The sequence below is a fragment of the Electrona antarctica genome, assembly GCF_951216825.1.
Source record: "Electrona antarctica genome assembly, chromosome: 18".
NCBI lineage: Eukaryota > Metazoa > Chordata > Actinopteri > Myctophiformes > Myctophidae > Electrona > Electrona antarctica.
Genome location: NC_136799.1, coordinates 22,070,014 through 22,082,423, shown reverse-complemented (window position 1 = coordinate 22,082,423; position 12,410 = coordinate 22,070,014). Strand labels below are relative to the sequence as shown.

The window sequence follows — 12,410 nt, the reverse complement described above, 5'->3', positions numbered from 1 at the left end:
TGGGCACGTGAACCTGTTATATGCATAGCCGTTATTAGGTCGGTTTTAGGAGCTATATATCTGAAGCCTAATCACTGATCAATCAAAGTATTATTTGTATTTGTTTTAATGTCCTCAGTCTTTCAGATGTCCCCTACAAGCCCTTTAGGGCTCAAGGGCTTTAACTTACTTTTACTCATCATTTAATGTACTCCAATTATTTTTCATTGCACAAATAACTCAAATAAGGTATAGATTTTATACCACCATAATCTATCTCCTCATGGACTGTTCACAGTTTAGCCGTCAAATGCCTTCCCACACAAGGCTGTGGTTTGCCTACATGAGTTTATTGTAGTCACTTCATAGCTGGATGTTTACAATGAACCATTGTGTGTTATTTTGCTGACGTGTCTATTAGGTCTCCCACTGCTCAGCTGATGTTTTCTACCCTTTCCTCCCTCTGTCTGATGATATTAACTTAAGACATATAGGCCAGAATTGGGCTGACTTTTGTATATATAGACTGTATAAAATCCTAAATGTTAATTTAACTCAGAGTTTAAAAAAAAGAGAGAAAAGTAAAAAAGTGTGTGCAAATGGTTCCATACTCTTAGAGTGAACTTATGTGTAGCATGTACGTGTGTACACGTACACTCTGTGTGTGCGCGCGCGTGCGTGCGTGCGTGCGTGCGTGCGTGCGTGCTTGCATGTATGTATGTATGTGCGCGCACGCTGCACATGTGTGTCTCACACAGTGTATATATTCTATTTGGTGGATGTATTCATCCAAAGCACCTTACATGACTGCATACATTTTTAGCATGGGTGGGCCCGGGGGGAAATGAGCCCCTGGTCCTGTGGCAGTGTGACTGCCATGCTCGAGTGTAGCTGTTGAACTGCAAAAGGTCGCACCCCTTTGGTGGGTCAAGGAATCCCTGGTGGTCCCATGAGCCCAAGTCCTCTTTTAAAGCTAAAAGAAGTCTTTATCACCAGACTGAGGGCTGTCGTAAAATCTCACTAAAGAGTGAAATGTTTCGAACAAAGAGGAAACTGTGGTCTCACCACAAGGAAAAGAAAACAGCATCACGTCTATCGGCTGATATCCTGGAGTTAGCTTAACCACAGCTACTTCGCTTTGGTGATCCACACACATCCTGTCTGTTTGTTCAGTAGTACCCTCGTTGGTCCACGACCACGACTGCATTCTGTGTAACAAACATGTGACTAAGACATGCTTTGGCGTTAAGTCCCTTAGCCTCGGCTGTCAGTGCTACCCGGGTCTTATCCCTCACTGGCCAGCCCTAACGTGCTCCTCCTTGTCCATCATCGAGTGGTTCCTCTGTGGCCTGGTTAGTAGTAGTACCATTAGCCCACAGGATGTGGTCTTTGCCAAGCGGAATGTCATAGAGAATTAGCATTTACACAGAGCATGGGCACTCACACACAGACACTACATGGTGAGGGGAGCAAATGTGCAAATTGAGAAGCCCTATACAAGGACATGAAAATGGGTGTTAATTGCTTAGTAAAAAGCTAAGTGTGTTCTGTCAGAGAAGAATTGTTTACCTCTTGGAGTAAAGTAAGAAACCATTACTAACGTCTTGATAATATGACTTCTCTCTGTAGGGTCGACGTTTAGACCTTCACTTTGCTTGAAATTCAGCCAGCGACAGGTAAAACTATATGGCCTGACAAAGTATAACATAAAACCTCTCTATAACAATCAACTTCTACTTACACTTTAATGTGTGTGTGTGTGTGTGTGTGTGTGTGTGTGTGTGTGTGTGTGTGTGTGTGTGTGTGTGTGTGTGTGTGTGTGTGTGTGTGTGTGTGTGTGTGTGTGTGTGTGTGTGAGAGTGAGAGTGTGAGTGTGTGCGTGTGTGTGTGTGTTTGTGCGTGCGTGCGTGCGTGTGACTGTGTGCGGGTGTGTACAGTCTCACTGTATGAGATACTTGTTTGGTACCTTCATTATATACACTACTATACATTTCTGAGTGATAATTAAATTAACAGCTTGAACTTAAAAACACAAGTAATGGCTAATTCACTTTATACTTTGCAGTACAGAAACATTAACTGAAAGTTTTCGCTGAACAGTCAACAATAGCCATACGATAAAGTATTAATTAGGTTTAAAAGGTGCATGCTCTCCTGTTTGATGTGCCACAGAATGATCGAGGAGGGCAGCAAACGAGGCAAAGCCATGGTGGAGAAGAGACAGCTCTTCATGGAAATGAGTGAGTGGACCCTCCCCTCCTCAGACAGCATGGGCTTATGCAACTCCATTACTGACTGGACATCACATGCACGCTTAGTCTCTTCCTCTGACGCACGCACGCTCTGACGCATGCACGCACGCACGCAAGCACGCACGCATGCACGCACGCATGAATGCACGCACACACTCACACACACACACACACACACACACACACTTTAACAATGTACTGTATTTATGTCCGCACAAAAGAAATTGCATACAGTTCAGGTGCAGCAAAGTTACATCCACAAAATCAAGGCATATGTCCTCAGTCACGATACAACGAGCATGTCATGTCACGCAGCATTCCATCACCACAAGGCGTAGTGTATCCTAACTCCAAAACCTGGAGGCATGTCCCAGCCTCCAGGCTGGACCACCCGAAGAAACAAAGTTTCCAGTCCACTCCTGCATTGCCGCCCGGTTTCATATCGCTCTCCGTGGCGTATCAAATGGGCACAAAATCCTAGCCTGGCTAATAAGCCAGACTCAAATCACACTGTCGTGTGGTATTTGAGTCTGGAGATGCTGTGTCCATGGATCTTGTTTCCCGGGGGGCGGGTTCAAACATTTTCTCTTTGACGCAATTGGTCAAAGCTACTGTAAGTAAAAGGTCTCAAGTATTGAACGTCACTGTACCAAAGCCCGCCCATATTGCATACCGTGTCCCGATTGGCCACACCAGTTCTCTGGTGTAGGAAATGGGTGTACAATTGAGCCTCTCCAGACCGACGGCTGATTCGGTCTGGCTTATTAGCCAGGCTACCAAAATCCACCCACTCTGACAGCAGACGGACACAGCGCTAGAAGGCCAGGTCCGGCCAGGTCCTTCGGCTCTGTTGAAGGCAAAACTTTCCCGAGATTCCTTGTGAAGCATAGTGGAAGCATGAGCGGAAGCTTGCCAACCTTCCGCGTGCGTCACAGAAGGGGAAGTTCGGTAGGCCAATCAGAGGCGTGACTCCCTCTGTCCCAGCGGCACTTGCTTTGGCAATATACACATTTGTTTCCTCATGCCAATAAAGCTCCTTTGAATTGAATTGATAGGTCCCGGAAAAGACACGCTGATTGGCCAGTAGTCACTTCCGCCTTCAATGTTAGGAAGTTCTAGCGTTGCTAGCAAGGGGCCAGTGAGGCTATTCAACGTTGAAGCACTGGGCCCTAGTGGTAGGAGGAGGGACTACAGGCGGACCCGTGGATTCATGACCGGGAAACCCGTGCAGCTGGGCTTTAACATTGAGCGCTCGGTTGCACTTCCGCATTTGACCACCAAAGTTTGGTGGTCAAATGCGGAAGTAGACGTTCTGAGACGGTACTTCCGGCAGTCTTCCGGGTGCTTCAAAACGCCACTGAGCAACTTCCACTGACATGAATAGCTGGGGGGGCGGAGCTTCGCGCCAGTTCAGTCTCTATCCTTTTATATACTCTATGGTTGCTAGAGACACATCGCTCCAATGAACTGCAGCGGCCAATGACGCAGGCGCCACCAGGCAGTGTCCTTCTTGTATATGCAGGCTTGCAATCGTGTTAAAGCACAGTGTCCACAGAGGTTGCAAATGCATCTTAAATCTGCACCCACTACATTCATGGTAGTAGTTACAAAGGAACAGTTTAACGTCATGCCCAGGACAGACACGCACACGCACATGCACAAATACACGCGTACACGCACGCACGCACGCACGCACGCACGCACACGCACACGCACAATACCCTAGCCAATATTTGTCATGTTGAATGGCATTAAATCAATGTGTTTGTGTAATCCTTCTTTGTCATTACTTTTTAGGTTATATTAAGGTTTCTTTTCAGTGAAATTAAAGGATGACTTCACCACTCAAACTATCTTCATATAATTGGTCATCACATGATAAAATAGCAAAAACAAATTTGTGTCTCATAGGAGGGCTGTGGGCAGTTCAGAAACCTCTTCCAGTGACATCATCGATGGGGAATCCAAGCTAATAGAAACTATTTCTATTCCTATTTATTTTCCCGAAAAGTTACAATACAATAATGGAAGCCATTGTTCTCGTGTTAATACAAATCTTTTATTTCATTAAAGAAATCTGCGATGATGTCACTGGAAGACAGGTTTCTGAACTGCGAGACACAGGCAGAGTAGAAAAAAAATCACACCTGTGTGAAGTGAGCGGTGCAACTGTACCGTGTGTGGGTCCCCGGGGGGGTCCCCGCAACATTCAGACCCCCAGGAACGCGTCCAGGGGGGCGGCCCGGTTCCGTCAAGCCACCCGCGTCCAAAACCGTGGAGAAATGACAGAGTTACCGTGTTGCAGCTTTCCGTGCTCTGACATACAGACCCAGGGACAGGGCCAGACACAGGGACCTACACACATTGCTACGTAATGGAGCGGTTAGGCACCACTCAAAAAAAGTGCCATTTTATCATGAATATTAGTGAGGACCAATTATACAAACTAGACCTGTGCCCGTCAGCCACCGGCCTAAATGGGAACGATGCAAGTTGGGAACCTGCATAGCTCTGGTCCATAGCTCTAATCATGCCTTCATTAGAGCTATGCTACTCTCGTCTTCCTGCTCTCGCTAGTCACCAATACAAAGGTGGCTTGTGTTGTTAGAAAGCCTACTTTCCTTGGTGGACGCACTCTGAGCCCCCCACCACACATATAAAATGTACTTTTTGGCCAGAAAGGGATTAATTTTTCACCTGAAGAAAAACGTGTTACCCCACTGCGCTTCTACCGATATTGCCAAGAGAAAACCCCATAGACAAGATTTTTCCTCCCTTTCTGGCCAACTGCATTTTATACGTGTGGTGGATTGCGTCAAATTGCGTCCACCGCGGAAAGTAGGCTTTCTTTTCAACAATATATTTATTTTCGGAAAGTAGGCTTTCTAATAACACAAGCCGCCTTTGTATTGGTGAGTAGCGAAAACGTTATTTTTATTCTGGCTACAGTTGAGAGGCTGGTCTGCATTTCATGCGAGAGCAGGCATAGCACCCGTTTTAACCGTCTGTCTGTGTCCCATATGGAGATCTCTGTATCTGTCTGTCAGCCTGTGTCTGAAGAGTGCAAACTGACTGTGAAGAGTGGACTGGTTAAGTAATCAAATGGCAGGTGTGGGGTTGCCAGGCAATCAATTGGCTGAGGCAGAGGCTGGGAATTGTGCAGGTGAGGGGACTTTTAGGCTCATTAGGTCCACTGGCAGAGCCTGACCAGAGCCTTTTGGGGTGTTTCTGGACAACGGTGTATACCAACGACTCACTGCACTCCCTGTGGTGGTGTGGAACGTCTGTGTCAAATTTGAAATCGGTGGGGCGAACGGTTCTCGAGTTACGTGGATTACAGACGTACACACGTACTGTAGCCACGTATACGTGGAGCATTTATAGTAGGTAGGATATAGGTTGAAAATGGTGAAGTCGTCCTTTAATGACTTCACTGTGAATAATATGAAGTAAAATGTTTGTCTGATAGTCTGATAGTATGTAACGTTTTGTAGGAGATCAAAAAATCTGTAACTGTGTCTTGTTTATGTCAACAGGAGCCCAGAACTTTGATGTTATTAGATTGTCAACCTATAGGACCGCCTGTAAGCTGCGGTTTGTGCAGAAAAGATGCAACCGTAAGCAAACCTTTGTTTGAACCATCCTACGCTATCCTACAATCCTACAAATAAATAAGTAAACCTCAGTTCTCCTCAGTTGCTGGAGAAATTTGCACACAGGCATTGAGCTCTTTAGGTGATCATAATTAAATGAAGAATAGAAATGTCTTCAGGAATACAACTTACAAAATTACGAATTACAACATTTTACTCAAGTACTGTACTTTACTTGAGTATTTCCAATTTTGCCAACTTCTACTTCTTACTTGAAAACTTAAGTTCCTAGATACTTTGCATGGATTTAGATCATTATTACAAAAAAATACATTGAGCCTTATACAATTATACGGTAATATATATATATATTGTGAGCTCTAGATATGCTATTTTCAAAAGATTTGTATACTTTCTATACATTTGAAAACTTGTGAAATGGGACATTCTGCATAATAATCTTTTACTTTTGTAATTTAAGTATATTTTGATAGCAACCCTTTTGTACCTTTAATTAAGTAACCAGACTTTTACTTCTAACAGAGTATTTGTACATTGCAGTATTGATACTTTTACTTAAGTAAAAAGTAAAAACAAATGTGAGTACTTTTTCCATCACTGCTAACTACTCTTGTGCTCATTTGAAGTCTCTCTCGCTATCTCGCCATCTCTCTCTCTCCCTCCAGTTCATCTGGTGGACGTGTGGAATATGATCGAAGCCTTCCGCGACAGCGGGCTCAACACGTTGGACCACAATGCTGAGATCAATGTCTCCCGGTTGGAAACCATCCTGTCTTCCATCTACTATCAGCTCAACAAGCGGCTTCCCACCACCCACCAGATCAATGTGGAGCAGTCCATTGGCCTTCTGCTCAACTTCATGGTGGCCACCTATGACAGGTGTGTCCACTATGGTCAACGCAGAATAGGGCTGCAATCGAGAAGCATGTTTTTATGCATAGATTTTACATCAACCATTCAACGTGAAAACATTTGATTGATTTTTTATAATCAGTTAAACTGATAAAAATGGCCAATCTACAAGTTCACAATGTAGCCTCCATACCCAGGCTTTTCGTTTCGAAAAGGCTTTTCGTTTCGAAAAGGCTTTTCGTTTCGAAAAGGCTTTTCGAAACGAAAAGCCTGGGGAAACCCATTGGAAAATATGGCATATGGTATTTCGCTAACAATAACAGTGCAGAGGCATATCGCTCCACATTTGGTGAAGTCAGTGTTCTCTGCTGTTTTCTACCGGGGAAGGGAGGGGAGGGGAGGGGGGGGGGTGCTCAGATCGGTGAACCAATATGATCCACTGCCTGTTTTCGACCGGCACCCGCCCCTCTAGACCAGAAACCACACAGGCTGGGCCCTTAGAGTATATATTAATAGAGACGGCACCCGGAGGAAACTCTGAGGCGAAATGGACATAGTGGCCGAATTTGGTATTGCAGCGCTGGGCCAAACACATGAACGCGCTGGTCCGTTGACTATCATTGCGCACGTTCATGATGACACGTGACCGCTGAACACGTGCAATGATAGTCAACGGCCAGCGCGTTCATGTGTTTGGCCCAATCAATCCCAGAATGCACTCTGTTCCTACCCGGAAGGAGGAGTGAAATCGCCTCATGCGCTTTTGAGCAACTTAATGCAAGTGGATGGGAGGAGAAATCCAGTGCCGTCTCTATTAATATATACTCTAAGGCTGGGCCAGGCTACACAATATGTTGCTACTGTGAGCTTGTAGATCAGCTAGCCTTGCTGTTTTCTAAAATAGATGTACCGATAATTATTACCATATTTTTTATTATTTTCGAATTGATTAAATCGATACATTCAATTAACTGTTGCACCCCTAAAGCAGAACAACACCACAGTCTATTTACCTATCTGTTGTCTAATGAATAACAATGTAGCCAATGTTATAACGAACATCACAAGTGCATTAAATGTACAGGAACATGTCTGGTAGGCATTTGATCTCTCTGCATTGATGCAGAGAGATCAAATCTTAATAGTACAGAGCATGCTGTATGCGTAGTGCCGGGACAGTGGCATCTCATAAGTGCAAGAGTGTAGTTAGTGCATGACAGTAGATTGAAAGCACTGGTTCTCAACTTGTGGGTCAGGACCCCCAGGGTCCCCACACGTTTTTTTTGTTTGTTGGGGGGGAGGTCCCCAGATGACTTGACAATTGACAATTTAAGGACTTTTCATAACTTCTTAATACCTTATTAAAAAAAGAGAAAGGCAAAGAAAAAGACCACGTACTGCATAAAAAGTAATCAAACTAACATTGGCCAAATAGTAATATAAATAATATAAAAAGAGGCAATTTGTTTTAATTAGCAATTAAAACAATTACATTAGCAGCATGTTACAAGCTCAAAAAGCCTTGCGTTTTGTAGATCTGCGATTTTCACAATATTTACAGTAGCTGTGGAACCAAAAAGGTTGAGAACCACTGCTGTACAGGTTTAAGTAACGGTGCCTAACCCTAAACTTATTTCTAATCTCATCCTCAGTAAAACAAATACAAGAACACAAGAACCGCTCTAGTGTGCGGTCTGTGGGGAAAAAATGGGGGCGAACGCGTTTTGGGGTGAGCCTGGTTACTCAGTAGACAGTAGGTTACTTGAGTACTTGATTGATCTGAGGGGAATGGACTAGCACCATACTTCCTTGGACAACTGAGAAAAACTGCCCAAAGACTCTATCACCTATGTTTCTAAGTGCCTCTTTCCCAGTGCCCAAAACCTGATTTATACTATATTACGGGCTGGTGACTTATGCAAAAGAAATGCAGATCTACAAGCTCACGTAGATTTTTTTGTGATTTATTTGTGTGCTATATTTAATTTATTGTACCATAATACTGCTTACATGTCTTCTTTCTTTTATGGTGTTTTTTTGCTCTTATATCCTTTAGAAATAATACGGGAACGTGGAAAATACTGCAAATGATGTCAGAAGTTGTTTTTGCTCTCTGTCCCTGAGGTCCAAACAGAATAAAAGAAAATACGGTTCATGTACCTCTAGTCTGTTCCCTCTGCTCATTACAAACTGATTTAGACGTGAATGAGCATCTAGACTTGATACAATTCTGCAATTCCGTCAGACTGTTGTTGAACTAATGGCATCACTCGACTAGTAGCCTACATTTTGACCATTTGGCTGTTACAGTTTGTAATTTACACATTTTAAATATTCTTATATACAGCATGTTATTTTAACATGTTTTTCATCCAACTTCTGTATTTGCAAAGATATACATTTCTAAACCAGAGCTACAAATTAATCTCTGTGGGACTACCAGGTTAAACAGTAGCTATCTCTTAAAAGTCCTTATGACTGAAAACTAATTAGATGCTTTCATGAGCTTATTGCAAGCTCACTTCTTAAGTAGTGGGTTGGTTCAAAAGCAAGGTGTGTGCACTTGTAATGAGGTTTATTTGTTCTTTATGTTTTACAGTGAAGGCCATGGGAAGCTTACTGTGTTCTCTATGAAATCCATGTTGGCAACTATGTGTGGAGGGAAAATTGTGGACAAACTACGCTGTAAGTTTTTTAACCACTTGATAGACAATGCTTCAGAGTCAACTGTATTTAACCTGAATATAGTTTTCCTGGGTTGCTGGTAGGGTGACCAGATGTCCCCCTTATCTGGACACCCTAGTTGCTGGTGTTTTATCTACTATTTTTTCACAGACCCAAATTGTCACTAGGTGTAGTTATTCAAACGATGCACACAGGGGCACTGTTGGGACACATATGTTTTAATTGCTTGAACTTGCTCTGAATTGTTTTAAGTTCTACAGAAATTGCACAGTGTTATTCTCATAAAAGAATGGGGCCTGAAAATAAATAGGCTAGCTGATTTAATTAGTAATTAGTAACATCTCAATCAGATTAGACTTTTTATATATATTATCAAAGAAGTCTCTTGCACTGACACTGAGCAAATTCACATACTGTTGGATTAACCAGGAGAAAGGCAATGGAGCATGGATCTAATTCCAAAACAAAACAAAAACATTTAATTTGCAAACAGACCAGTGAGTACCACAGACGAAAAACAGTCTAAGTCCAAATTTCAGACTGACACCTCCACGAAAAGGCCTCGTTGTCCTGAACCCTTATCTATCATTTATATATTATGGATCAATAGTGTGGACTTAGACTGTTATTCGTCTGTGGTACTCATGACCGTACTGCTTCTTGATAACCTGACTCCGCCAGATAGCGGCAGCAGTGAGTTCGGGAACTTGTGAACTTAAGGGTGCGTTCGGAAATGCGCCCTGAACGCACTGGGGTGCTCTCTTGTCGTTCGTTTATTCAGTGCACTCGGTGCGTTGTCGTTCGAAAATCCAGTGCGCTGCGCACCGGGTGTGCCGAGTGCCCGCACTGAGCGACCCTACCCTGAAGCTGGGGTTGTCCAGTGTGAATGCGTCACAGCTGTGGTCGTTCGTAAATAAAGCACACTGAACGCACTCTGTGACGTCACCGCCCACCACACTCAACAAACTGACCACATTCCCGGTGCGCATTTCCGAACGCACCCCAATACTGCCACAATCTGAGTCAGGTTATCTTCATGAGACTGATGAAAGGATTCGTCAAAACTTTGGTCCTATGTGGGTTATTGTCTCCGCCAAGCTGAAAGGCGGTGGATGCCACAGCAGTACATCTGCACCAAATTCTTCAGATTGGCCTGTTATAGTGCCACCAGGAGGCCAGTTTTTGCATTTCTTTATATTAGTCCTACAGATTTTGACCAAACATCACACAAATCGGTACATGGTGGGCACGTTCGGAAATAGCGCACTGAGCGTACTGTGCAATGCAAACTAATAGGTGAGTGCACTCCCGGTGCGCATTTCCGAACGCACCCGGTATCTCTATAGTCATATGATCAAGACTGATTGGCAATTGGCTTCCAAAGTTTGCGGGATTGGACCATTTTGAACTAAATGCCTCAAATCATGAACGCAGCGTGCGATTTCTTTGAGAGTTTGCAGTTGCACGCACATTCCCATTAGGCCGAGGAAGAAAAGCCGCCCTTTTCACATTGTCCTGTTATAGCGCCACCAGGAGGCCGATTTTTGCAATACATTTTTTTATATTACCCCTACAAATGTTGTCCAAACATCATGAAAATCAGTACACATTATTATTTTTCATATTCCATCCTGGTGGTGAATTCCAAACATTGCTGGCCCACAATAACTATACCTTATACCCATGTGCTCCGGGGAGCACTTTTTCTAGTTCCTTTTTCTAATTCTTAACCACCTATTTATTATCATATTGTTTATGTCCCTCAAACGTATTTCTAATGGTTTGAGCCTAAATAACCACTCTCTGATATAACCGGTCCATGTCATTTCTGTCTGGCTTCTAAACCAGACTGTTGTACAATGAAGTAGAAAATAATGCTTGGATGGTTAAGAATCAGGCAGAGGCGCCAGATAGTCTCTAAATGAATACAAAATCATGTCAATCTTTCTTTCTCTCAGATGTTTTCTCACAGATCTCTGACTCGAGTGGAGTGATGGTCTTTGCCAAGTTTGACCAGTTCCTTCGCGAGGTGTTGAAGCTGCCTACTGCTGTGTTTGAGGGACCTTCGTTTGGCTACACCGAGCACTCAGTACGCACATGTTTCCCTCAGCAGGTAAGAGGCAGAAATGAGAGGCCTACCATTTAAATGACCAAGTAGGTGAATCAATATAAGGTTTAACCCCAACAAAATTGATACACAAGGTTTTTCAATTCTGGTAGTATTGGGCATGCTAAATAACATACTAAAAGTCTACCAAAATCTACTCTCCAGAAAGCCGTCATTTTCAAGATTGCGTCCCAGACAGAGTTTAAAATGGCCATATATCAAATGGGAAAACATTTTCAAAGTATTTTTCAACTTATTCTAGTACCTCTGGACATGCTTAAGAACATACTAAAAAGTTAGGAAAATATACCTTTGGGAAAGGCGTAATTTCCAAGATGGATTGAGATATAGCAATTTTAAGCTCCCGGACGCCGTTTTGGACACCATCTTGAAAATGAAGCCTTTCCCAAAGGTATATTTTCCTAGATTTTTGTTATGTTCATAAGCATGTCCACAGGTACCAGAATCAAGTGACAAATCATTAATATAAATATATTCTATTGAGATATACAGTGTAGCCAATTTAAGCTTGGCTGGCTGCCACGGCTGCCATGTTGGACGTCATCTTGAAAATGAAGCCTTTCCTGAAGGTAGATTTTGGTAGACTTTTAGTATGTTATTTAGCATGGCCAATACTACCAGAATCAAGTGAAAAATCTTTTGTATCAATTTTTTCTATTGAGATATACAGTATAGCGGTGCCAGCTTCCATTTTGAACGGCATCTTGAAAATGAAGTCTTTCTGGAAGGTGTATTTTCCTAAATCTTTTGTATGTTCATAAGCATGTCTACAGGTACAAGAATCAAGTGAAAAACCTTTTGTATATTTCTTTTCAATTGAGATATACAGTATAGCTGTTTATAAGCTTTATAAGCCTGCCATTTTTAACGTCATCTTGGAAATGACGCCTTTCCCAAAGG

General features: G+C 43.0%; 1 protein-coding gene and 1 long non-coding RNA gene across 3 annotated transcripts in view; one reads left to right on the top strand and one right to left on the bottom strand.

The window, feature by feature from the left end:
* Positions 1-12,410, bottom strand: part of LOC306941607 — a 99,473-nt gene that overhangs the window by 12,078 nt on the left and 74,985 nt on the right. The gene's annotated exons all lie outside the window — the stretch shown is intronic.
* Positions 2,153-12,410, top strand: part of dtnbb (dystrobrevin, beta b) — a gene marked incomplete at its 5' end in the record, with an annotated part of 39,011 nt that continues 28,753 nt past the window's right edge. The window contains 5 exons of the mRNA XM_079527149.1: positions 2,153-2,219; positions 5,768-5,848; positions 6,511-6,724; positions 9,297-9,382; positions 11,341-11,495. Of these exons, the coding sequence (XP_079383275.1) occupies positions 2,153-2,219; positions 5,768-5,848; positions 6,511-6,724; positions 9,297-9,382; positions 11,341-11,495 (603 nt within the window). The remainder of the gene's footprint in view (positions 2,220-5,767; positions 5,849-6,510; positions 6,725-9,296; positions 9,383-11,340; positions 11,496-12,410) is intronic.